We start from the raw sequence: 26,775 nt of genomic DNA, 5'->3' as shown, positions 1-26,775 counted from the left end.
AGTTATCTCTCTCGCTCTCTCTCTGTTGGGTTGTAGTGCAGTAATATTGCGTTGCAATAATACGGAGGTGAGCACGCCCGTAACTCTGCCGGCATCGTATCCTGGCGGTAGATATCCCTTATAGCCCGGTAATTTGACCACGCCACTAGCTTCTTGTATTGCAGTGATGTCTTATGGACGTTGTTGTGCTTGAATGTGACATTGCGATTCCCCCGTTCGCTCCAGAAGCTTCTGCAATTCCACGGCCACAGCTCAATTTATTGCGAAGGGCCAATATTGTTGGTCCACTTTTTGCTGAAATGGCCCCGCCGGGGTGGCGCAGTGGTTACGGCGCTCGACTACTGTTCCCAAGGACGCGGGATCGAATCCCGGCCTCGGCGGCAGCTTTTCGATGGAGGCGAAAAGCAAGGCGCCCGTGTGCTGTGCGTTGTCAGTGCACGTTAAAGAACCCCAGGTGGTCGAAATTTCCGGAGTCCACTACGGCGTCTCTCATAGCCTGAGTTGCTTTGGGACGTTCAACCCCACAAAACCAAAACCAAACTTTTTGCTGAAATGATGTTAAGCCGTTCTCCAATGCTGTCAGCTTCTCTATCCCGTGTTGGAACATAGCCATTACTTGAGTTTGAAACGGTCTGAATTCCACAGGCATCTATTTTAGCCTTTATTTGTGTCCCACTCTAAGCTCTATAGGTTATCTTGATCTTCATGTTACCTACTCTTTTAGTGAGTGCGTTAAGGTCGGCCCTTAGTGGTCTGGCCTTAGCTGGCTGCTACACATCGCCTGCAAAGGCTTGGGCAGCTCGCTTGTTTTGAGTATTCTCCGCGGGGGGAGGGGTTTTTGAGCTGGGATGCGTTTGCTTGTTTCTATAGCCTCGCTCGCGGGCATGGGTGTTCTCAGAGAGGTTTGCACAGATGTTTGCTGTGACTGTTGTCTTTACTCTCTCGAGGCCATTACAAGTTGACGGAGCTCCGCTATCTCTCCTTTAGTCTCACGTTTTCCTCGTCACGCGCGTTTTGTTATTTTTGGAATTGTTCTTTAGGTTTCTTCTCACGACCGCTCATCCGTTGGCTGGCCTGATTCGGCTAGCTCACTTTTTTGTCGATACTGCTACTGCTTCTGCCTTGTGCTCTTCTTTCCATCGGCCGCCCCGATCAACGGCGGGAATATAATAATAATAATTATTGATTCAGAGGAAGGGCAAGGCGCAGTATTTGTCACACTTGTCTCTGTGGACACCTGAACCGCGCCGTAAGAAAAGGCAGGAAGGTGGGAATGAAAGTGGAGAGAGAGAAAGATGAGTCGTAGTGGAGGGCTGTGGAGTAATTTTGACCACCTGGGGATCTTTAACATGCGCTGACATCGCACAGCACACGGACGCCTCTTCGTTTCGCCTCCATCGAAACGCAGCCGCCGCGGTTGGGATCGAGCCCGGGTACTCCGGCGCAGTAGTCGGGCGTCTTACCAGCACCACCCCGGCGGGACTGGCGGGAAGGAGCTGAATCGGTTTTTGGCCTGGTTCCCTACTTGGATCCTCGCCCGGCTCGAAGATCGCTATCTGTATCTCGGGTGATGCTCCACGTGATGCTGCGCCGCATCCTCGTTAAGCTTAGATGGTTGTCGTTTCCAGACCACAAAGCGGTGCTTGCAGTTCCGGCTCCCAGTGTGATGTGCCCCGTGGCACACGATGCAGTCGCGTTTGCATGAAAGTGGTTACCAATCAGAAGGGGTGCATGGATGGTCGCCGCCACATCACTGGCACAGGTTAGTCTTGGATCTAGCATACGTCGGCTCGATGTCCGACTCTCCTGAAGTTCTAACAGGTTTCTGCTCGTTCACGGTAAAGGTGTACATGAAAGACGAATCCCCAGTACTAGTGAATCGGACTCAGAACTATGTTTTCTTGAAATCTGACCTGGACCATTTTGGAGCGACCAAGTTGACGAGCGTCGAGGATCACGACACCCGGTTTGCGGTTCACGAAGCCTTGTCGGACCTCCTCCAGCGAGCTTTCACCGTAGAATTGGTACATTAAGCGTCTCACTGAGTCGTCTGGCGCCGCTATATACGTCGCCACTTCATAATTGTGACCTCCCAGATTGAAAGTGTTGACTGCGCAATACACTGCGGCTCGCTAGCGTGCCGAGGTGCTCAGAGTGTGCGTGTTATTATTGAAATTAACACACGTATGGTGTCCTCCGTTAGTGCGGCCTGAAGCGAAACCTTGGCTCCCCGAGTTGGCTTGGCACTAAGTAGTTCAAATTCCAGCCTCGCAGACTGCAGACTATATTATAGTCTGCCCCCCCCCCCCCCCCCCCCCCCTTCTCCGCTGGGATTCAATGCCGTTTCTTTGGCTACAGCAGTTTCGCGCCCTAACCCCTGTAGCACCGCGGCGGGGCGGATAAAATCCTATTTGTGTGTTGTTATGATGACCTTTCTTGTTCCGTTTCTAGTCACTTGCGTGTCGTACCTTAACCGTCCATTGTATTGCCTAAAAATTATAAATATTTCCACGCCCAGTTCTCATGACTTCTGAAACACGTGGTATAAGTTTACGGAATCCTCCATTGCTGTCATTGCTGAGTGAGCTGTCACAGATAATCACGCAGAAAGTAAATGTTTTTCTTTGTTTTTCAAATATGGAAGCCATACGCAACGGACCTCCTGGGTATGCAGCAAGAGTCACAAATATGCTAGCATGTATGCACAGCCGCCCACTCACTTAAAATGTGTTACAGAAAGTACAGCTCGGACTGCCGCTAACGCCGCGAAGCGATAAGTGTCCGGTGCGTAATGATAATGGTTTAGTTTGTCGTAGACGCACTAGCGTAGTCGAATACCGGTTTGCCGGACCCTTCCTGCGCACGCGAATTGATAGGGGTGAGTGCAGTCGCGGCCACTGGGCCTGCGTGGGAGGGATCCGATAAACCGGTACACGTCAACAATACTACCAGTGCTTAAAGAACAGTAAGCTAAATCTCTTTAAAGCTCTCGGTACCCTTGAGGCGGTTGACAGCAGCAGGTGCGCAGCTCGTTTTGATCGCTTTTTCGAGAGGGCCCGATCGCCGCGTCAACAGCGCGCTCGTTACGTAGTCGTTTCTCCTTGTTTTGCTCTCAGATGCGGTCTCGCACGACTGGGAAAAGAGGAAACCGCAGCTCATGTACCTCGCGAGTTTCGTCCGAATGCTAGGGATCATGCAGAAAAAAAAATGTTATGGCCAGTCTCGTGCGCTTACCTGCGAATTTCACATGAAGTTAAATCTAGTGTGTCATGATCAAGGAAGCGCAAAGGAAGGTGAGTTATTAGTGCCGTCATGAAAAAGAAATAAGTCCTGATTGCTGGCTTACATTGTAAGTTCCCTTTCGTATCGATATTATGTAGGCTGCATACTTTCGGCAAGTGTTGCCGGCTATTTCCCCAAGCTGTCAGTTATTGGAGTATGGTCGAGTTGCCTGCTCCAGATATATTGCGTAATTGTTGCACGTTATACAGAGCCTATTTATCCGCTTTGAAACCTTATTATGGACCATCTAATGGAAGTGCAATTGTTACTGCCACTTATGAGAAAAAATTCCCCACCGCTTTGAGGCTGACGCATCCCATTGGACTTTTCGTTTGGTCATGCGCTCGAAGCCCGTACATTTAGTTTTATCACTTTGACTACAACTTCACCACTTTGAACGCGAGCACCAAGATTGACTTGAAATTGACGCAGGCGTGCAACTGGTTCTACGTTATTTGCGGTTACAGTAGGTGAGTTCCGCGCCTCATCTCGATAGCTATACTTCAGCTTTAAATTGAGCGAGGTGGTAATTGGCAGCGATTCTATGCTGCGGCATTCACCCAGCTGGCTTGTTGCCATCACCACTGCTTAGTCGTTCCTTTCTTTGTGGATGGCAGTAAGCGCAATATAAAGTTCCCTCAAATGTCACGTCTGTCTGTAAGTAGTCTAGGGTTCTGTCACTACCACACTGCAATATCATGCGACGTCTCCTCTTCGAAAGGGTGCACAGAAGGCTCGTGAACACAACAATGTGCATAAAGGGGATGAGATACGCCATTGGATTCTAGCTGCCCGCCTATGCTTGATACCAAGAAAGATACTTCTTGAATAATTCATGCTGCAATCACACGAATGTCGTAGCCTATGTGCCATTAAACAATACTCAACTCATATGCAGGTCAGCCGAGAAGGTCGCTGATATAAGTGTTTCCCACTAAGAATTTTAGGTTGGCTAGTTGTAGCTTCACACGACGATTTCTGCGGAAAGCTATCATTGCAGTGACGTTCCTGTTGCTACGGTGACCCCTGTTGTTCTCCATGCCACTTAATCCTCGGCAGTAGGTCTCTCCAATGTTCCACTTGAAGCTTACCTGCAGCGGCGGCGGGTAAACCGCTAATGGACCAGTACCAACTGCAGAACATGATGCGGTGTTATCTTCAGCTTGCCGAGGCTGCCTCGCCCAAGGTAAGTAAGGAAGAATGACTCGATATGAAGACAAGAAAACATGCAAACTTCCCAACAGGCGAGGTAGAGGGGTGGGGAGATGATTCGGGTAGCCTCGAAACGCAGACACGAAGACACACTGTTTCAATGTTGCCAGAACTCTTGTAATGTATGGCGGAAGCCATTGCCAGCGAACTACACCAACTAAAAGCTGATAAAATGCTACAAAAGTACCGTCCGTTCTTTTCGTTATTAACGGCGCATGTGCTAGTTCACGATTAAGCGCGAAGAAGATACTCCGCATCCGTGCGTCGTAGAGTTGCTATACAGTTTTGGCAAACTCTGTATAGTAACTCTAGTATTTCGCGCGGCGGAGTTCTGTGCAACGCCACTTTCGTTTCCACCTCGCATGGGTCAGTTAGCCCATGCGCCATCTGCGACTGTGATGGAACACGAAATCCGTCATGAATGAACTCCTTAAAGCAAGCTTTTAGCTGTAAAAAGACTTCTGATAAGCGCTCCTAGTTCCTAGTTATGGGGCCTGAAAGTGTTGCGATTCTTTCTGCAAATTTTCTTTTAGCGACCATTGCACCACTAGCTCGAGATCACAAAAGAAGCGTTTTTCAGCGCCGGTGTTGTGGCTCCCAACGCCCGGTGCTTGGATGTGGGATCCGGGACGCCGGCGCTAGAACTGACTGAAGGTATCTCTTCCGTTCTGCTGTTCTCCGGCTTCATTGCACTGCCAGCGAAGGTGCCTGGCACACAGCAGCGCCACTTGTCGGCATGCGGCCCAATCGGTGTCCTCGGGGAAAATGCACGTCTCACCCAAAGGCGTGGCCACGGCACGTGCTGGCTTGTCTCCGCCAAACCTCTCGATCCCGCTGAACAGCACCTGCTCCGAAAGCGACAACAAAGATCACTGTACACTTTCTCCCAATCTCCTTTTCACACTATTTCCACTAAAATTAACCTCACTTGTCGTGCCGCGGCTGCACTGGATTAAAAGTGACCGAAAGAAAGAACTTTTAAATAGGGCATAAGGATCGTCACCATACCTGCCTTGGTGCATGATTCCAGCGAACAGTCCCGAGTAGTGGCAAAGCCCCCGAGAACTCGCAGAAAATGACAACCGGTTAACTCCTCTTAAATTAAGAAAGTAGTTAGAAAGGGCTTGAAATTGGGGAATAATCTGAAGGGGGAGGGGGGGGGGGGGATCTAGATAAACTGTTAAAGCAAGAAAGACCAGCATATAAAAAGCAACTACGAAATTACAGGCTAGTAAATTGAAACTTATTGCTACACCTGTTCTTTTCTCTTGCAGTGAAGAGTGCGTCGCACTCACGTACCGTTTCTTTGTTCAGGCACAGTATAAAACGTAACTTTTTAGGCAGCTACATAATGCGAACACGGAAATACTCCCACAGCAATTTATCATAGAAAAACAAAGAAACTATTCGGTTTGTTGTTCTAAAGCCTCTGTAATGTGGCATTCACAGAGAAGTGAAAGAAAACCGAACAAGGATTGAGGAGGAGCCTCTTAACTAACGTCTCGACAAGTGAACTTGTCCTCGTCTGGGCAGCAGTCACTACTGGCGTGGTGTATAACGCTTTTGCTTCCGAGGAAAGTGACAAGGGAGGAGACGAGTATAGGTTAAGAAATAAATAAAATATGTTGACTTGAAGATGGCTTTGTCTGAGCTGGATACCCTTGATACCGAACGAGAAAAAGAAAATAAATAGGCGCCCGCAAAAGGGAAAAGAGCAGTGCGAGGTACATACTGAATCAGCACTGAAAGCAGACTCGATATTGGCACGTGTCGATCCTACTCTTGTACTGATTTAACATGAATATTGAACTGTTATTTCTCTGCTGCCGCATTTCACTTTTTTCAGGTCAGGGGATCACAGGCCAGTTTAGACAAAGTCATCTCCAATGACACATTGTTTAATTTCTTACCGCATTGACCTCCTCTCTCCTCCTCTGTTTTTTTTTTTTTTTTTTTTTTTCTTCAGAAGCAAGAACTTACGTAAATCCCACCAGTGATGACCGCGCTGCCCACACGAAGGCAATACAAATGTTGAAGCGTTGGCTAGCGAACTGAGGAGCCCTTCTTCGACGCACCCATCGCCCTCACCTCGTTCTAACCCCGAATACGCTGGAAAGGTAAGTTTCCAACGACATTTCTAACTGGTCGCCATCGCTGAAATAAGTGGTCTAGCCGTCGTAGTAATACAACAGAAATTTTCGCTGACACTGCTTCAAATCACAATGGCGCTTATCTGAGCCACAGAAGCTATCTGGATGGCATCTCACAGCCTCACCTCTTCGTCTTAATCTCGTCCGCGTAGAATTTGAAGCTTTCTTGGAATGTGCGGCAGTGCTGTAGGGTCATCGCCGTTATTTTTTGTTCCGAAGTAGAGGGAAAAGTCTCAAAATATTTTTTTCTTCTGCCTCCTCGTCTCCTCGTTAATATTTACTTTGGGGGACTTCCCCGCGGCTGCCCACATCGTTGATCGAATAAAATGAATGATCCAACTTGGATTGTTTTCTCAGATTGAACAGCGATAATAAATACGTTTTGCACAAAGTTGTGTAACGATCGTGAAGTGATATCAGCCTTCTCTGTGCAGAAAGATGTCCATCTCGAGAGGAAAACCAAACTGACGGTGTGAAAGTATGTTCTCAAGTCAACGTTCCGCACGTACCTGCCGTTGTTTCTTCTCGCAGTCTTCGGCGAGCTTGTCTTGTTGCCAACTAATGGTGAAAAAGCGTCGGCTGGGCTGGCATGCCAGCCTCATCGGCCTTCCGAGCAGCCCCTCTTGCGCCTCCTGCAAAAAAAAAAAAAAAAAAAAAAAAAAAAAAAAAAAAAAAAAAAAAAAAAAAAAAAACGTACGAAGATGTGAAGAAACTGAGCGAAAATTCAAGACTACCGAAATGCCCATACGTTAGAGAATATTACCACCTCACTCCCTTCAATGGCGCTCTCCAAGCGTGACGGAAGAGCTTTCCTACCAGCGAAAAAGCCCCCCCCCCCCCTTCTTTTAGAAATAATTTTAGAATGTTTTGCTTCTCACCAAGCAAAGGCAGATCCGCATAAGTTAGACTGAAATTGTTTTCACTGCGTTAGCTGTCACGAGCTCTTATCTCGGTCCCACAACGTCGGCAGCGCGCCCGTATCTAAGGCAGCTAGCCACTCTGGTCAACCTGCAGGGGCGTCACCCAGACGTTACTACGAGTCATGCCAGTGCAAATGAGACAATCCTTCCAACACTAGATAATGCTGAACAACTTTTCCATTATTCCGTCGTAACCATCCTGCTATTTTTTCACTAATTTTGCGTACATACGACCAGTGGTATAAATGCCATCGATAGTCGATGAATATACTGTCGCAAGAAACGCGAACCTCGAAGTCAACCCATCGCATTTACTTGACAACTGCCTAGCTCAAGTCTGAACTTAGGCTTCCTGTCTCGCTTAACCTTTTTGAACCTTAAGTCGACGCCCAGGCAGCGGCGCCGTCGCCGCAGCTTTTGCTAGTATTTCCTCCAGCCCAAAGGAACGCGAAAAGTTGGGGCACAATGTTTTCAAGTCCAGTTGGCGATACTATGCTAGACTGATAACATCTTGCAATGCCGCACATTGCATTTCGTAGTCCAGGTCGTGACAGTCTTGAATGCTGAATGGAAGTGTTATTTCGACGTTTTTGCGCTGTGTTCAGTAGCCCTGACAAATTTTGAACAAAGTGAAGTTGCATAAGCATTTTTATTGCTGAAAAAAGAAATAAAGAAAGAAAGAAGCCTCAAGGAGCATTACCGATAGGGTGGTGATAAGTACTGCCTTGCGGAGCTGCACTGATTTGATCTAATTCACGACATTGTTACTCACGTAGATGTACTACGTAAAAACGGGGTGAAAATAAACTGAATGTGTCCTTCACGAACCATGAGGTTCGAAATTTTCGGAGGTTATTAACTGAAAGCTGCGTAAACTGGAACGATAGCGTCGAATTCTTTACACGTTCACCTTTCTACACCATTTCAACAGTTATTACGTCTTCATGCACTTGTGGGTGACCTAAACCGTGTCTTAAGCGTACCTTCAATATTGCATCGCCACTAGAATTGGGCATCTGGGTGGCTCAGTTGGTTACTCTTAAATGAAGAAAAAAATTTCATCCTGGTTTGCCCCGACAGCCAACTGTTTCTGTATTGAGTTACCGCATACCCACGAGGTTGAGTGACAGCGAGAAGTTTGAGCTGCGAAATTTACTGAATTGTACCGAGACCATACCTGCATGCCCTTCTTGCATACTCACCCTGCTCGAAACGTGAATCATGTCCAAACACCTGCAGCCTTGAGGTTCTGCTCTATCAACTGCAAGACAAAGGACAGAATCGGGACAAGAGGTGTCGGAAACCCTACATCTCCTGTATGCCTGCCATCAAAAATAGTGGGCAATAAAAGGCAACAGTAGCATTCTTTTGTTTAATAATAGCTAAAGAAAAACAGTTTTTGGGCACGTCAGTGAATGCCAGGCCAGATCACTTAAGCTGAAACAGGTTCTTATCCAGCCGGGTGAATTGGTTCGAGCACCATTAGGAGACATTTAAAGTGGTGGCGCGAGCAACTGTGAATACAGAGAAGGAGAGCTGTGGCTGAACTTTCTCCCGATGCACCGTTTCTCGGTCTAGAAGACAATATACGCAAATATGCATGCATAACCAAGTACCGACTCCTCTCTTCTCCTTTTCCCCTTACGCCCCCGGCTACCCTGCAGCTTTAGTGCTGTTTATGCCTGAAGTAATCTTTTTGCGATCTTAATTTCAACCCCTTATCGAGAGAGAGGCAGGACCATTATCTTAGAGAACGCTCACAGTGCGCCGCCGAGTGGTGCTGGGCCGCAGTTCCTAACTTCGTGGTGCGAGTAAGAAATGTGCCAGAGCCCTTCAATACATTGATGGACTCTGGTCGTGCTGTACCAGTTGCCCGTGCCTTAGGCTGTGGGGGCTGGGTAGTGCTATTATTGTTTTGTTTTCTTGCCCAGATTAATTTACGTACTAGCTATCTAATTAGTTCGTCTTTACGTTTACATAGTTTCGGCGAGCCTGTCTCACATGCTTCCATTATCTTCATCGCCATCGTCTAGGGCCTTGTGACCAAACTGCGCACGCAACACGGGCCTCCAGCCTCCTGTTATAGCCGTTACTCCTGGGTTGAGCGCGCGATGACAGCAAGACAACGTTTAACGTTTCAAAACGCCTCTCATGAAAACAATCTGAATTTCATCAAGCCTCCTCGGCTTTGACTGCATCTTCCCTATTGTTCTTGCTGCTGATTGGTGCCATTTTTTGTCGACATCTGTCACCGAACATCACTCTCGAAACCCCTTTAATGCAGTTGACATTGTCACGAAACAAGTTAATCGATCTCGAGTTCAACAGGCAATGCAGTGTGAAACCGACCTCTCCTGTACCATGCATGCATTTGTTTCACCGCAAAACAGCAATTATCAGCATGCAATAAATGAAAAGAGTGCTGAGCCAATGAACGCAGTGTTCATATGTGCAGCAATACGCTGTATTCATATAATTCTGGACGAAACACCTTGAACCAGGACAAACGAAAGAAGCGCTAACTCGCAATTTACTTTTTGTATTAGTAAAAACGAATTTATACGTGATTAAGAGTCATGTAATTTCATGAAAGCCTCGCGTTTTGCTCAGAGCATAGTCAGACTTTGCGCTTTTTATGCTTCTTTGTCTGGCTCAGGTATGGAACACATTTGGGGCTCGTCAGCCAAGAGGCTTGCCAAAGCCGTAAGGTGTTATCATGACACATATACAGATGTTTATGCAAAAACGCGAAGTTTTTGTTTAAATGACACATGACTGAAGTGTAAACTTGTTTTTGTGTGATAACGCTAGCGAACGTCTGCCTGTCTTCCTTTCTGTTTGGCATGGTTCGTTGCGGTTCCATCGGCAACGAAAATTTGGCAGTTAGCCTACTTTAGTTTAATCGATAGTTGACCAAAAGCACACAACATCCCAGCACCACCCCGTCCTGATTTATTGAATCATTTCAAGAACAGGTATCTGATTACTCGTCATTCATATGGAATGACCGCCCACAATTTTTTCTGTGACCGCAGAAACTGAACACTAACCCGCTTTTCATTTCTATTATGCAAGCCTCTTGTGGAACTAGTATAGAGCCGTGTTCGTGCGGAGGTGCCGGTTTTTTTTTTTTTTTCGAGTGCGCAGAGAAGCGGTGTAGGTGTGTCAGATCATTGTCTGCAGAATATTCTGTTTAGTTTTGAGCCTTTATATTTTCTTTTCTGTAGCAGGCAGGGAATTCTACAGAAATGTAAAATTTAGAGGACTGCATCCTCCCAGGCTCTTTCCCAATATAACTGCAGCTTTTCGCATGCAAGAGTCATGGAGTAGTTCGCGCAAACATCGATTTCATATGTAATCGGTCTGTATTTGCTCGCAAACTAGTGGGGAAACAAAAGCGCAAATTATTCAAGAAACAATTCACAGCTGCTTTGCACAGGTATGCTCTATGAGATATTCAAGCAAAGACTTGCAGAAAAGAACCTCTTCTAACTAAAAGGTGCTCAAAAATGTTAATTCCAAGCTCTTGGAAAGGCGTCTCCATACTCGAAGCTCCCCACGCCCGAGCATACATCACATGCAAATCTGTGCATAAAAAGTTGAGCAAGCTTCTGTTCGCCGCATAGCATGAAAAACAACACACTGTGGTACAGAGAATAAGAATATAGAAATATAAACGCGCAAGCTCCGCATGGGAGCTACGTCATCCACATGATTATATTCAGAACAAGGGAATCCGCTTTTAAAGATGGCACTAGCCGGCCAGTGGCGCCAAGCGCAAGTACTCCGTATTTTCTTGCCTGTGTTAAAGCTTCGATCGCCACCAGGTGCCGGCAGCGTACGACTGCGCTCAGGTCCGCAGTCAGCCTAGCGCTTCATACTTTAGCGTGGTTGCAGAACCACCTATCCCCGCTCCGTGTTACCTTGATGGGCGTATATTTACATTCACTCACTCGGTGAGGAAGCGGGCGACCCGATCCCCTGTTTTGGGCTGCCTTGCAGGGGAATGCCGGAACGGCTATGCCGTCTTTTGGTCTTGGTGACTGCGCAAGTAATTAATAAGGATCACAATGAAGAAACAGTACAACAAGCAAAACTAATCTAAATTTGATTACATAAATCTATTTCAACGTATTTTACCGGAAATTCGCTTCGCAAACGGATTGCCGCTGTCATTTAAAGAAGTTATGAAACCTACGAATAAGGGATGTGTACTGACTAGCGGTCAAAATATGTATGAAATATTTTGTTTCATTGTGCAAAGGCGCACTTGCCTGTACGCGTAGGCATCGAGTGAGGACATATAAGAAAATAGAAAGTTAGAGAATGCTAACTTTTAAAAGCAAAACAAGGGGAGAAAAGTTTTTGGTTCATGAGAAATGCACTCTTAGCGTACAACTACACATTCTTTGGCGATCACTTGATTTTTCTCGCTCATGTCAAAGCAGGCAAATCCAACTTTCACCTCGATAAGAGCGATCTCAAGACACCGGCTAATAACAGAGCTACGGGATCGAATTTTTTATGACAGGTCAGGGAAACGTACAACTACACGTTCTTTGGAGATCACTTGATTTCTCTCGCTCATGTAAGAGCAGGCAAATCCAACTTTCACCCCGATAAGAGCGATCGAATTTTCGATGGCAGGTTAGGGAAACTTTTGTCCCCGATACATATTATAAATCAAGGGTACAACCCTCGGCTGAACAATCAGGGAGCAGCGAGACATTTTGTAAAGTACTTAGCTTCGATTTCATAAAGCATTTGCGCCCTTGAACAAATTAAACAAAAAGAAGTGATTCGATATGCGCAAATCATTATTAGCAGAAGAGAGTTCTGCAACTTACAAGGCGTTTAGTTTCTAATTTGTTTTTATGAGCTCCGTGACGTCGACGTTACCAGGTAAGAAGATGAGGCTTGGGTCTAGAGTGCAGCGCGGAATGAATCCGAGCGAAGCCAGAAAGTCGGCCAGTTGCCCGGAGACGAGGCTGGCGTCGCGAGGCACGGCCGCCGTCACGAGCCGATTGGCCTCCCGGAAATACAGGAGCAGGTCATGCACGTTCTCTGTGTACTCCTGGTATCGTTTCTGCGAGGGCAAGGTTAACACAACGCCTATGTGGCTTTTTCTTTTTCATTTATGCATCGTTTATGGCGGGCAATAGCATTTACAAAAGCTCAATTCATCCGGAACCCTGCGATCGACTGCGTCTCGTGCGAGTGCGTGTAGTTGCCGAGAAATGCAGTGTTATTTGCTTATTATTTGTGTCACCTTTGTCTTGGCGGTGTCCTTTTCGTCGCCAAGTTTAGGCGTCCTGGACTGGGATGCGGGGATGCCCAACCTGGACTCCGGAACACAGAGATTTAGCGCGAACAGGCACGGCCACTGCTCAGAGTAAGTGAGAAAGGCGAAGAGTGCTTATAAGCCGAGCTGCAACTCTTTTCACGAATCAGAAGCGCAAGTTGTAAGGTGCCACAAAAGGTGTTGTTCGCAGAAACGACTCTGCACACTGCAAGTCACCGATTTTGCTTTGGTACCTTATAATTAAACTTTTGTTCATTATTTTGCTAGGCGAACAGCACAGCCATTAATATGAAACCAAATATCAGCGTGCTAAAAATAGATTGAGATAAAAGACCGCAAGAATAACAAACACGGCGAAGCACTGTGCTACAGCAGGTCATGTCATGCACCTAAGCAATTTTAAAGTGCTTGCTTTCTTCATACTGTGTAGTACCAACAAGTCTTGTCTAAGGGTAAGTTGTTAATTATAAATGATTATGTAAGCTGATTCTCTGCTCGCAGTTAACGCTGTCATTCGGCTGTACTGTACGCAGAGTACAAATCTCGTCAAGCCGCATATTCCTTTGCTTCCCCACCTACCTCTCTCTGTGCAAGTCTGCCCGTAGGGACTGTAGTATTCTTGCAGTTGGTCCGGTATTTAGTAATGCCTCCTTTTTAATGTGAAAAGCAAGTAATATGTCTGTGTAAGTAAAATGTCAGCATGCTCGCTTTGCTGCCTGGGAAGGAAGAAGAGGAGGAAAACCTTTATCGAGACACCAGTACTAATCGCCTTGAATGTCCGAGGCCTGGATCACCAAGGCCAACTGGTGTGTCAGCTGGTCCGCGGCTAGCCAAGCCTGCCACGTTGGGGCAGGAGAGTGTGGAAAATGAGGGGAGTTGATTGCAACGGGACAGGAGAAAGGGCAGTGTTCTAAATTATCATGGTGGTCAGGACGATTTTCGCATGCGGGATAGTGCCTATTACTGGAAACTACTAGCATGAAAGATGCCAACCCTAAAACACTCTTCCCCGGCCGACCTTCATCACACGTTGCGCTGTGCCCTTAAAGTTCGTTGAAGTTAACTGGTGTGTGTTGACTGATGCATTACGCACAATCACTAAAAGTAAAGCAGGACACGTTTATGAAGGACAGAGTCGTCGCCAACCAGGGCACCTATAAGATAAAGAAATGCACCCACTCAGTTGGAGCTTATTCTAAGGGCTTGTTTTGATTGCGGCCCTGTATTTTCTGAACAGAGCTGTGAAAGGCGACAAAATTTCAGTGCCATAGTTTAACAACCACATAGGGATATAAAATATATATTCAAGTTTGTACCCAAAGTGTATATTATGTGAAGCAAGCACTTTTTTGAAGAGCAGGACTTACGGCTAGGCAGAAACATGTGGTATTCGTATGAAGACTAGTGGTACGGCGGTAAAAGTGTTCTGCTCGTAAGGAGCTGAGTACAATTTGGGACACAGGATTTCTCTAAATATAAAATCCCCAGTCGGCGCCTTTCTAAAATGTTTCTTATTTCTTTTGAACACAAGGAAGCGTCGACAGCACAGTGGGCCTAAACACTATATATAAGCAAAAGCACACGATCGTTGGTGCCCACCGGAAACGCCGTCAGATGTGAACCTGCTGTGTGGCTTTACTAGCTTTCAGCCCAAAGGCGGATTTACTTGCAACATGCGAGAATGCGGCTTTGAACATGCGGCTTTGAGCACTGAACATAAGGCACTTGCACGTACTTGCAGAAAATTTAGGAAATAAATGAAACGCATGGAATTGAAATTAATTAACCAGCCCACAGTGTGGAGTACCGTTGCATGTATGGGTTTCAGAAGCCAAAAGAATGTTTTCTGCCAAGCATTATGCAGGCTAAACCCAAAGTTGTCAGATTTCCTGGCATTTCAGTACTAGGTGAATTCATTTTCAAGCAACACGGAAAGCCGACGGTTCACATTTTCCCTAAAGGTTAGTTTAAAAAACTACCTGCTCCAATTTTTATATCTCAAGGGCAACATGGTAGACATGTATACGCTCGTTGCCGTTGGCGAAGGGAGGGGAGCAAAACAACGGCCCCATTCAACAGGTGGCGCAGCACATTCGACAGGCGCAGCAAAGCTGAGCTGTCTATAGCTATTCCTATCTTCCATGACGTTAAGTTGACAATGTCAAGCGTGCGGCGATTCATTCAGCCTTATAATCGGGTGGTATTGGTGGGCAAACGTAAAACTGGTTGTGTGATTATCCTTGTGATAGGGCAATTTACATGTCAACGAATCAAGGTGATCCACCATTTCATCATGTGTCTCCTGGCGTTCCACAGGGAGCGATTTTAAGTCCAACCCTCTTCATTATTTCTATTTTTGGTTTGGATAGTTCCTCGCCACCTACTGTTGAAATACCCCTCTACGCAGATGAAATCTGCATATGGTGCTCCGGGCGAAACAAGCGCATTGTACACACTCCACTACAGAAAGCAATAAGCTGCACTGCATTATTCTTACACAAGCGAGGTCTTGTTACATCTCCCAAAAAGTGCGCAGCAATTTTATTTTCAGACGCCAAAAATTTTTAGGTGTGATCTTTGACAAGTCTCTCACGTGCTCACCATAGGTTTAACAACTTAGGATCAAACTCTCCTTACACGTGTCTATATTTCGTGTGCTCTCAACAGCCAAAAGATACACTCTACAGCTTATTTAATACGACTTTATTGAGCACTTTGTGAAGGCCTTCTGCGCTATAGTCCCCTGTTCTTCAGGGCATCTCGCACACAAGCAAAAAAAAAAAACTGCTTGAAACCATGCAAGCCAAAGCTTTGAGAGTCTGCCTCGGTCTTTCAAAGAACATCACAGTGGGTACTCTGGCGGAGAGCAGACGTCTATCTGTAACCGTGCTAACACCACAGGAGCTGCTTCATGCCCAACTGCAGTTTGCGCGTGAACCTAGCCATCCATTTTCAGAGCAAAGTATGACAGCACTCTCCCAGCTACTCCTGCACAATACCAGCGCGCAGTTCCGGCATCTTTCCATCCAAAGAGGTTTGCTTCATGGCAAATTTGGACAGCTATACCTGGTATAAAAAGTAAAGCCCACACCCCAGGACCTGAACTTAAATACTTCGCGCTTGAGCACATCTGTACTGATGGCTCTGTTACGCCTGTCTCCTGATTCATCAGTGTCTGGATACCGTCAATGCACACCAAAATCTCTACCACATTGTCACCTTACTTCGGCTATGGCTACTGAGTTAACAGCTCTGCGAGAAGCTATTGAATATATTCATTAGTAACCCTCTGCAGGGTGGGTTATTCAGTGTTCGCCCCGCTGCACTGCAATTGGTAAAGTCATCAAGAATTCAGGAACAGCTCGTTATTGACTTAAATACGCTGCACACTGAGGGGTGTGAGTTGTGTCACCGCATTCTGCTACAGTGGTTACCTGCTCACTGCGGCATCGCAGGCAACGACTGCACCGACGCCACTGCAAAACTAGTAATTTCTATTTGTAAGATTGTTAACTCTGTGGATTTTTTCATTTTCTCTGAATTCCAATTCTATTCTCACGAAGAGAAACTGCAGCAAGACTTGTCGCTACTGAATCATGGCGATTGCAGTGCTCTCTGCGCTGTGATCCGGACCATCAATACCGACCTCTACATCGAGTAGATCCCACTTATGTCATTCAATTAAACACAATTTGAGCAGATTCCACCGTAACTGTCTGCACTGAATCTGCTAGAGTGGGTCGCCCACAGCCTACTTCCTATATAACATCAGTATGGCCAGTAGCCCTCTGTACTCAACATGTGATGTGTTTGAAGATTTTGAACATTTGATGTTTATCACAAATCGTAGAATATTGCGTAATAATTTAGGATTAGATACAGCCCTGCGCGTTGAACACATTTTCGGCCCTTGGTGCGACGGGTGTTCGGATGCGCGAGCTACAAAACTTTAATTACTTTCCTCAAGGACACAGGGTTGATAGAGATTCTTTGAGCTGATCCGTGTGTGATTATGTGGTCTGAAAGTGTGTGTCACCGATTTCTTTCATTCATTTTTCCCTTCCCATTCCCTACCTTTTTACCCTCATCAGGAGTAACATGCTAGGCTCAGTACCAGGCAGACATTCCCCTGCTTTCATTGAAATATTTATCTCTCTCTCTCTACCTGCTCCACATCACATGCCTGTTTCTCGAAGAGCTGCATGTCACGCCGGCAGCGCCGCAGTTGACTCTTGCTGGGCAGCATGTAGCGAAGGTTTGGCACAGGGTCGGCAAGGAAGATGGCGCCCGGACGCCATCTCGAGTCCAGCTCCTGTCCCAGAAGCTCCAGCAACAGCCACAGGCTCACCAGACTGGGGTCACCCTATATGAGGTCCGTCAAGTTCACGGTGCCCATAACTTCCGCGGAGTGCACCCTCTGTTATCGTAAGTTGCGTTCAGTACAATTACGCATCCGTTAAAGTATTCACCATTTCTTGTATGTACCGCACTAGCGACACACATCAGACAACTCAGGATGACTCATACCCAAGAACTCTGGGCGCTAAAAGAAGGAAGTAAGCCTTGGGGCACGAAGAAATGCTGCATAAAGCTCTTGGCTTCATTACCCACTCTGCGTTAGGTCTTACCGCACCACGGTCTTTGTTTATTCGATGAAACCTACTAAGTTATGCTCACAATGATAACAGACTACGTTCCAGTGTTCAGAGTAACACCACGCCACCTGTAGAATCGCTGAGAAAACAGTGTTGCTGGTACTTTCAATCTCATCAGTCATTTAATGAGCCCAAAATCTCACTTGGAACGCTATAAAGTGCAGTACACTAAGAAAAAAAACGCAACCGGCCTTCTTTGATGCAAACATACCAGTAACCCGTCGCGTGACATGGCCACGTACCTTAAGCATTTCTTCCACGCGTTGAGCAGTCTCCAGGGGTGTCGTATCGTAAGAGTCCAAATGGAGGTGGCGTGCGAAATACGCAATGACCATCTTCTCGGCACTGATCATTTCAAATCCAAAGCAGTTCGCCAGGTCATTGACAATTTGTCCTTTGCGCGAACCAGGGCCGCCTGCGGAAATGTTTGTTGTAGTAACTCCGATATTTTTTCAGAATAATTGAGAATATGAAGGAGTAATAAACGGTAATCATTCACTACAAAATTTCGTTTGTCCAAACTTTGAACTCCTCTCATTTCTTCTACCTTGATTTCCTGATAAAAAGCGACCTGTCATTATCATTATCAACATCAGCTGGACTATATCCACTGCAGGGTGAAGGCCTCTCCCGTATTCCTGCAATTAACCTGATACTGTGCTACCTGCACTCACTTTTGACCCTTGCAAACTTTTTAACCTCATCCGTCCACCGAACTTTCTGCCGCCCCCTGCTACGCTTTCCTTCCCTTGGAATCCAATTTGTTACCCTAAGCAACCATCGGTAGTCCTCTCCACGCACTACATGCCCTGCCCATGCCCATTTCTTCTTCTTAATTTCCACTAGAACGTCATTAACCGAGTTATCGATCTGATCCATTCTGCGCGCTTCCTATCTCTTAACGTTACACCCAACATTTTTCGTTCCATTGTCCTCAACTTAAGTAGAACCCTTTTCATTAGCCTCCAAATTTCAGCCCCATAGGTGAGCACAGGTAAGATGCAACTGTTGTAAACTTTCCTCTTGAGCGATATCGGTGAGCTGGTTGTCATAATCGGCGAATCTGTGGATCTGTGGTTATTACCTATCCTAAGTAGACATATTCGTAGACCCCTTCCAGTGCTTCGGTACCTATTGTGAACTGCTGTTCCTTACCGAGGCCCCCGCAGGGGGCACCTGTTAAAGCAGGTGTTTGTGTGTTTTGTGCGACACCACGGACCCCGAGCACCCACGCTTAGCCGTGCGTGGCATCGTCGTGTCTGGGGAAAAGAGGATCCTGGTGGTTGAGCCAATGCCGAGTGTTTGGACCCTTAAGGCCCCTCGGTGGAGGCAACACACCACTTTGGCCCACGCTTCCCATAGACGGCACCTTCGGGCTGACCCACCCGGGGGAAATCGGCAGTCGCCTTTTCCTATCCTCCCCTCCATCTTTCACTTTCCTATCCTCTTTCTCAGAACTTTCCTGTCTTCTCCTCCCTTCTCGCTTTTTCCTTTTTCCTGGCGGCGAGGGTTAACCTTGTGTGGCTAACCACCCTGCGTTACGCCGTATTTGGTTGTAGTCAGAGTGTACAGCTGACGTGGCCAGGACTCTTTGTACAAGCTCCTTTCCCGTCCCCTTGTTGGGCTCCATGGTGGGTGGCTGCCACTTTGGCCGAAAAATATCACATTTTATGACTGCTTCTCTTTCTGGAACTGATCGCCCTCTCAAAAGAGGGCGGACCGATGTAACCCATGAATTTTTCCAAAAAAACAAAGAAGTTTTCCCAAAGTACTATGTGATACATAGTGAAGAAGAGCAAAAATCAGCGAGAATTATCTCCCCATTCATAGTTGAGAAATCACTGACAAGTGCACTAGGTGCAGGTTACAAGGTGAAAAAACTGCCAAGTGGAGACCTACTGCTTGAGTTGAAAGACTACATGCAATACTTGAAACTGTCCAACATTGAGTCTATCGGGGACATACCTGTCTCGATCACTGCTCACCGATCACTGAACACTGTCCGAGGTGTGATTTCAGAAAATGATTTCATACACTTGACAGAAAAAAGAACTGTTAGAAGGACTTGCTGATCAGAACGTTGTAAATGTCCAGAGGATTAAGATAAGAAAAGAAAACAAAGAAATCCCGACAAAGCACATTGTCCTTACATTTGCTTCCAGTGCTCTCCCTGACACCATTGAAGTAGGCTACCTGAAGATAAGTGTAAGACATTATATACCGAACCCTAGACGATGCTTTAACTGCCAGAAATTCGGCCACGGCTCTCAGAGTTGTCGCGGTCGCCGAACTTGTGCAAAATGCGCTTCAAAAGAACACTCAACTGATGAATGCACCGAAACCACATTGCAGTGTGCTAACTGTGAAGGAGAACACCCTGCTTATTCAAGGTCTTGCCCCACGTGGAAAACTGAAAAAGAAGTAATCACTATCAAAACAAAAGAAAACTTGTCATATAAAGAAGCGCGACAAAAACTGGCCACTACTCCTTCTTTTCAGTTCACTGCAAAACCAAGTTATTCTGGTATGGCACAACAGCGCGGGGTGCCACACCAACATTTAGCACCTGCCCAGGCCACACAGAGTGAGCCTCGGGCAGGGCTACCCGCGCCCCAGGTGGAAGTGGCTCATGCTGCTCCCCCACCTCCATCTCAAAAGAAGGCTATGCAGCCCTCCGGGTTGACAAGCCTGAAGGTCTCTCCTCATGAGGCGAGGCCTAACACGAAAGAACACTTATCTGGGGCGCGCTCCTCCGCTGCCTCTGAAGAGGAGGCAATGGACACGAGCCCCGGTAGGGCTGTGCCTTCGACGTCAGACGGACGACGGCACAGCTTAGACCGTCAAAAAAAAGACAGGCCCCGAGTCGTTGGGCCAAAAAAAACCTAAGCTAGTTTTTCACATTTTTCATAAAATAAGATGGCGTGTATAATACATTGGAATTGTAGAGGACTACTAAATAATTACAGCGACATAAAGGACATCCTGGCTACATTCTCCCCATTGGCTTTGCGTCTCCAGGAAACCAACTTAGGTCCTCAGAACAAAAATTTCCTTAAAAATTATAAAATCATCCGCCGGGACCGGGAGCTGTCCAGCAGACTCGGGTGGTGTAGCCATCGTCGTGAAAACTGGAATCGCTGCTCAGGAGCTGACTCTTAATACCAGACTTGAAGCGGTAGCAGCCACATTATTAACACATAAAACCATCACAGTATGTTCAGTATACCTCCAACCACACATCAAGATAACACTAGATGATTTAGAAGACCTTTTACAACAGCTTCCCGAGCCATATCTTTTAGTTGGCGATTTTAATGCTCATTCGTGTCTTTGGGGCAGCGAGCAAACAGATACTCGTGGTCAGCTTATAGAAGATTTTATTTTATGCAGCAACGTGTGTCTCCTAAACTCTGGCAATCCAACATACTACTCCCCAGCCACAGGCAAAGCGAGTTGTTTATTTATTTTATTTATTTATACACAGTACCTACAGCGCCCTCACAGGGGCATTATTGTAGGGGGGAAACATCATAAATAAGAACTAACATCTAGTACACAATAAATTATGCAAATGATGCGGTCTACACAGAATACAGAAAACCCATGCACTGTGGAAGCAGAAACAAACAAAGAAAAAATAAAAACCATTGTAGAAAGGCAAACATACCCTAAACACACACACACGCACACTTGTTTAGATCTGTATTTTAGTTCACCTTCTATTTTTACCGATTTTAAATGGGAAGTTTTAAATAATCCGTACGGAAGCGACCATCTTCCTGTCATGACCAGCTTATCATCCTCACCATCAGTCATCCCGACAAAACCCAGGCGGTGGAAACTGCATTTAGCTGACTGGTCTTTGTTCAGGCAAGAAGCCAGTCTAAATGAAATATATTCAGAGAAAATTGATACAGACAAAATGAATGAAATATTTACAGCATGCATTCTTGCGGCAGCACGTCTATCTATTCCCCAATCCACAGGAGTAGTGCACCAAAACCACAAAGTGTGGTGGACACAGGACTGTAAAGAAGCCAAAAAAGAACAAAATAAAGCCTGGGGTATTTTTCGGAGATACCCAACATATGAAAATCTGACAGTTTTTAAAAAAGCAAGAGCCAAAGCTCGATATATTCGTCGTAATGCCGAAAAAAAATCATGGCAGAAGTATGTTACATCTATAAACAGCTCCACAACATCAAAAAAAAAAATGTGGGAACAAATTCATAAACTAAATGGCAGCTTCTCCCTATTCACAATTCCAATCCTCACAGCTCCTAATACACAGACAAGCATCGAAGAACAAGCTAATTTATTAGGTGTGCATTTCCACAAAATTTCGAGTTCTGCACACTATACAAAAACATTCTTAAAGTACAAGGACAGGATTGAAAAATATAGGCTTCCTACGAGGGGCAGCACGAACACACCTTACAATAGGTTGATTACGCTGCAAGAACTGAAAGATGTTCTCGCTTGCGGTAAAAAAACTGCACCTGGTCCTGATGAGATTCATTATGAGATGCTCGCCCATCTATCAGAAGCATCTGTAGAAGCGCTTCTAAAGTTTTTTAACAAAATCTGGGTACTAGCTAAAATACCGGAGACTTGGAAAAGAGCCATAATTGTGCCGTTCCTAAAACCCGGCAAGCCGCCGACCTGTCCTGGGAGTTACAGGCCTATAGCCCTAACTAGTTGTTTAGCAAAATCTTTTGAAAGTATTTTAAACACTAGATTAACCTTTATTTTAGAATCAAGTAAACTTCTTAATATTCATCAGTGCGGTTTTAAAAAAGGATGCTCAACTACGGACCACCTAGTACGCCTCGAAAACACTGTCCGCGTGGCGTTTATACATAGAAAGCATTGTCTCGCTGTTTTCTTCGATCTAGAAAAGGCATATGATACAACTTGGAGATTCGGCATCCTACGTGATCTAGCAGCTTTGGGCATCCGTGTTCGAATGCTCAGTGTTTTAAAAGACTTTCTTTCACATCGTTCATTCCAAGTGCGCCTCGGTACCACCTTGTCAAGAAGCTTCATTCAGGAGAATGGAGTACCTCAGGGGTGCATTCTAAGCACAACGCTTTTTGTTGTAAAAATCAATTCCATTACCAATGAAATTCCATTATGTGTTCACTTTACGTAGATGACCTCCAGATAGCCTACACCTCTTCCAATATATCAACATGTGAGAGACAAATACAAATAACAATAAATAAACTAGTGGCATGGGCTGACAAAAATGGGTTTCAGTTTTCCCCCCAAAAGACGGTGGCAGTTATGTTTTCACTCAAACGGGGTATTCAGAACAACCCTGTCTTGCACTTAAATAGAACCGAATTACCATTAAAAGAAAAGCACAAATTCCTAGTCATTACTTTCGATAAAAAACTCACATTTCTACCTCACATAAACACACTAAAAAAGAAAGCCTCAAAATCTCTTAACATACTGAAAGTTCTTTCGCGGAAACATTGGGGTTCCGACAAGGCATGTCTTTTACATGTATACCGTTCTGTTGTACGCTCCCGCGTGGACTATGGGAGTATAGTGTACGGTTCAGCTAGGCCTTCATATCTAAAAAAACTGGACCCTGTACATAACTTAGGTCTGCGCCTTGCATACGGTGCATACAGAACATCCCCTATAAGCAGCCTGTATGTAGAAACAAATGAGCCTTCACTGGAAGACAGACGAATAGCCATCACATGTGCTTACATTCTAAGAATAAGGTCACAGGAAAAACACCTCTGCTATCCAGTTGTCACAACTTGCCCCTCTCGATTAATTTTCACAAATAAACCCAAAGAAACAAGACCACTGATCATGCGATTCGAAGGCATGTGCAGTGAGCTGCAGATCCTGGACACCTTGCCTGATGTCGCACAAAACAACAGCCCTCTACCTCCATGGTACAGTCTTCCTGAAATCTGTGACCTCACTCTCACACAGTTTCCAAAAACCAAAACCCCACAAGAGCACATTATTCAGGAATTCCTAAACTTGCAGGAAAAGTACAAAAACTTCACAGACTTTTATACCGATGGATCTAAAACTGCTGTGTACACTGGAAGTGCAGTTGTGCAAGGAGATTCTGTGGAAATCATAAGACTTCCACACTGTGCGTCTATTTTCACTGCTGAATCCTATGCCATTTCTGTTGCCGTAGAGAAAATATTAAAAGAGAATGTCATAAACAGCATTATATTTACAGACTCTCTAAGTGTTCTCACAGCTCTAAATTCCAGAATTGCAGCTGCTCCTTTACTCGCAAACATAATACACAATATAACAACAGCCATAGCTCGAGGATACAACGTAAAATTCTGCTGGGTCCCGAGTCACGTGGGCATTAAAGGCAATGACAGAGCAGACACATGTGCTGCTGAAGCCCGCGACAAGCAAATAAAGAGTATAAGCATGCCTTACAAAGACTGTACGAAACTTGTGCATCTCAAATTAAAAGAAAAATGGCAGTCTGCCTGGGACAGTGAAGTGGGAAATAAACTACACTTAGTGAAGCCCATTTTGGGAGAATGGATGTCGTGCCGGCATCAGGAGCGTTTTATAGAAGTGATCCTATGCCGTCTCCGCATTGGACACACGCACCTGACACACAATTTTTTGTTGAAAAAAGAAGAGAAACCACAATGCGAAAAATGCGGAGAGGAACTAACTATTAACCACATTTTATTCACATGCGCAAGTCTTGAAAGGATAAGAAAAAAATTTTTTGCAAAATTTTACAAAGAATACATTCCTTTTCACCCTAAACTGATTTTAGATGATGATGGACTTGTTGATTTATCTTGTGTTTTTAGTTTCATAAGGGAAGCAAATGTTTTACACAAACTGTAGGAAAAAATGAAACCTACGTCACTAAGAGAAACTGAAACCTTGTGCTAGGCACATCATGGTGTTGGCAGCTTAAGCGCCATTGGATCTAAAACAACCCAAGTTTTTAAAAGGAGATTTTTTAAACAATTAATTTTTAACACACTCATTTTCCCATTTCTTGCAAAACAAAACTTTCACCTTGCTCGTGGCGCATGATAGCCTTAGTTGCTTATGCGCCAAAAAGCCCAACCCAACACAACACAACCTTACCGAGGCTGTTGAACATTACTTTAATCTTTAACATATTAATTTTCAACTATACCTTTCTGCTATTTCTGTCTAGTTCATCAATCATTCTTTGTAGTTCATCGCAGATTACTGAGGTATTCTCCATCATCCCTTATTCCTAACTGCTCTCATTCTAAGTTTTTGAATACTTCTTCTAAGGAAGTTGGAAATAGTGCTGGGGAGATCGTGTATCCTTGCCTAACAGCTTTCTTTATGGCAATCTTGTTACTTGTTGTTCCCGCTTTTCATAGTTTCTAAAGCTTTTTTAACCTCGTCGTTCGTCACTGGCGGAACTTCGGACTGTTTTTCACTACTGCCTATCTCATTATTGTCCTGACTATTTCGGCTGTCATTAACTCTGGCATTAAGTATTGCGTCATCGATCACCACGAAAATACCCCTATATTATCAACAACGTCTCTACGTGTGCCACGTAGGCAACGTGATGCTCCTTCACAAATGAGTGCCCTGCTGTAAAGCGCCCATGGAGTGTGCAAATGGCTTTTTATATGTAGTGAGACGGCGGTACCTAAGTGCGCAGGCGTTTGCGCGAATCGCTTTCATCATACTGTGACTGTGTTGCTCATGACGTTCACATGATCAGGTGACGTTTTTGGTTCCAATATGGAAAAGAAAATATCATCCACTCCACAGATATGAATGAAAAGTGGTCTTCATAAGCCTTTGCTAATACTTCTCCATGGACTGCTTATATCTATGAGGCATTTCCGGCTTCAATGCAGAATAATGTGAGCAAAAATAATAGCGTGACCGTAACCATTCCTCTTATTATTTGTGCGGTCTGTACACCACATTGTGACCGCAGCCTATTCTTTCAGCCGGTAGAAATATGAATAATAAATAAATATAGAAATCGCATTAATAACATATTGCAGCTAAAAGAGGGATTGCGCGATAGTAAAACTAGTTTGACAGATTTCCGCTAGATTGCTTCAAAATGGTGCAAATATTGCTATTGCAATCGTTCTTTCGCTCCGTTGGCACTTATCTGGTGATATCAATAAAAATATATTCATATACTGACGTCCTCCACTATAACATGTGGCATCAGGAGCACCGTAATGAAGGACGTATATAGCGTAGTTTTGTATCCCCTGGAATTTGGTAACGTGGACTACAACTGTGATGCACAAAGGCCACTTGCAACCTAAGTAGAGGGGCGACGCCCCTTTTCTGTTAAAGCAATATGAACAGAACAGCGAGAGTTTCTTTCGTGTAATCAGTTATTTAAAAAAATATTCACTTCAGTGTTAAAAAAAAGAGGTCAGTACCGAGTTGTTCTTTGTAACAGGAGAGGTTTGAGACAATAAGTTTGAATGCTACGTTAGGGCAGCAAGAGCACACTATACAGGAGGCTGACTGTAACCGTATATTTCCTAACGAGTCAAGAATTGTACGTATGCAAATAATAATCGATAACAGTAATAGCAGTAAGAACACGCTATTTATTACCCATGCAGAAGAAAATTGCACGCCTGAGTGATATTTCGGTTTCAGTGCTAGAAACGGTTTATCTGCCACCCCCTAAAAAAAAAAAAAAAAGAAGAAGATAACACTTCTACCACGTTTTTTTTCCTGTGCACGCTGAACTTTCCTTACTTTGATTCATGGCGTCGCCCGAAAGTTACGGCGGAATGTGGCTTCTGGTTTGTTAAAGCAATCATAAGATATACTTCCTCGTTTCTTCAATGCTAAGCCCAGCGCATATTACCATACGCCCGAATACCTGTTTGCATTGCATCTGGAAATAGGCAGGTGTTCGCGGTTTTGAATGGATGAATGTATATGTACTATACATCCAAAGTATGTCTGTTGACTCCATGTGTTGCTTTCCTAAGCCTTTCGTTCCCCTGCCGGAGCCAGAGCTCGCTTCGACATGCTTTCAGAGGACGCCACTCTATTCTCGGTGATTCGCTGTGAATAGTTCTCCCCAGTTGATAATAACGCTGCCGGCCGGACCACTTACCGAAGACAATGATCAGCTTCTTTTCCGATGGAAGTGCAGCCGTTGCTCTCACTTCGCTGCCGACGACCAAGTCTACCAACGGACCTGTTTGCCGCCGCCGGGCCCCGAACGATACCCTGAGAGCTGCGCACCCCAT

The 26,775-nt window shown here is 45.3% G+C and overlaps 1 protein-coding gene across 1 annotated transcript; it reads right to left on the bottom strand.

Moving 5' to 3' along the window:
- Positions 1–4,534: 4,534 nt before the first annotated feature.
- LOC146185139 (uncharacterized) lies at positions 4,535–26,775 on the bottom strand. Its single transcript, XM_084605479.1, has 9 exons — positions 26,640–26,775; positions 17,764–17,936; positions 17,050–17,229; positions 12,834–12,947; positions 12,464–12,650; positions 11,518–11,607; positions 8,767–8,825; positions 7,154–7,276; positions 4,535–5,339 (listed from the first exon to the last, which is right to left on the bottom strand). The coding sequence occupies exons 1-9, from the start codon at positions 26,773–26,775 to the stop codon at positions 5,133–5,135; spliced, it is 1,269 nt and encodes a 422-aa protein (XP_084461605.1). The 3' UTR covers positions 4,535–5,132.

The sequence above is a fragment of the Amblyomma maculatum genome, chromosome 6 (assembly GCF_055883805.1).
Source record: "Amblyomma maculatum isolate TAMU_Amacu chromosome 6, ASM5588380v1, whole genome shotgun sequence".
NCBI lineage: Eukaryota > Metazoa > Arthropoda > Arachnida > Ixodida > Ixodidae > Amblyomma > Amblyomma maculatum.
Note: the sequence above shows the minus strand (reverse complement) of the source record. Positions and strands in the feature narration are given on the sequence as shown.

Bases quoted from the DNA above. Each gene is read 5' to 3' on its own strand.
- LOC146185139 (XM_084605479.1), bottom strand. From the start codon at position 26,775: ATGGGGTGCGCAGCTCTCAGGGTATCGTTCGGGGCCCGGCGGCGGCAA. The intron at 17,230-17,763 runs GTACGTGGCCAT...GACCTCATATAG, and splicing joins GCGTGGAAGAAATGCTTAAG to GGTGACCCCAGTCTGGTGAG. The intron at 12,948-17,049 runs GCATGTGATGTG...TACTCTGAGCAG, and splicing joins TGCAGCTCTTCGAGAAACAG to TGGCCGTGCCTGTTCGCGCT.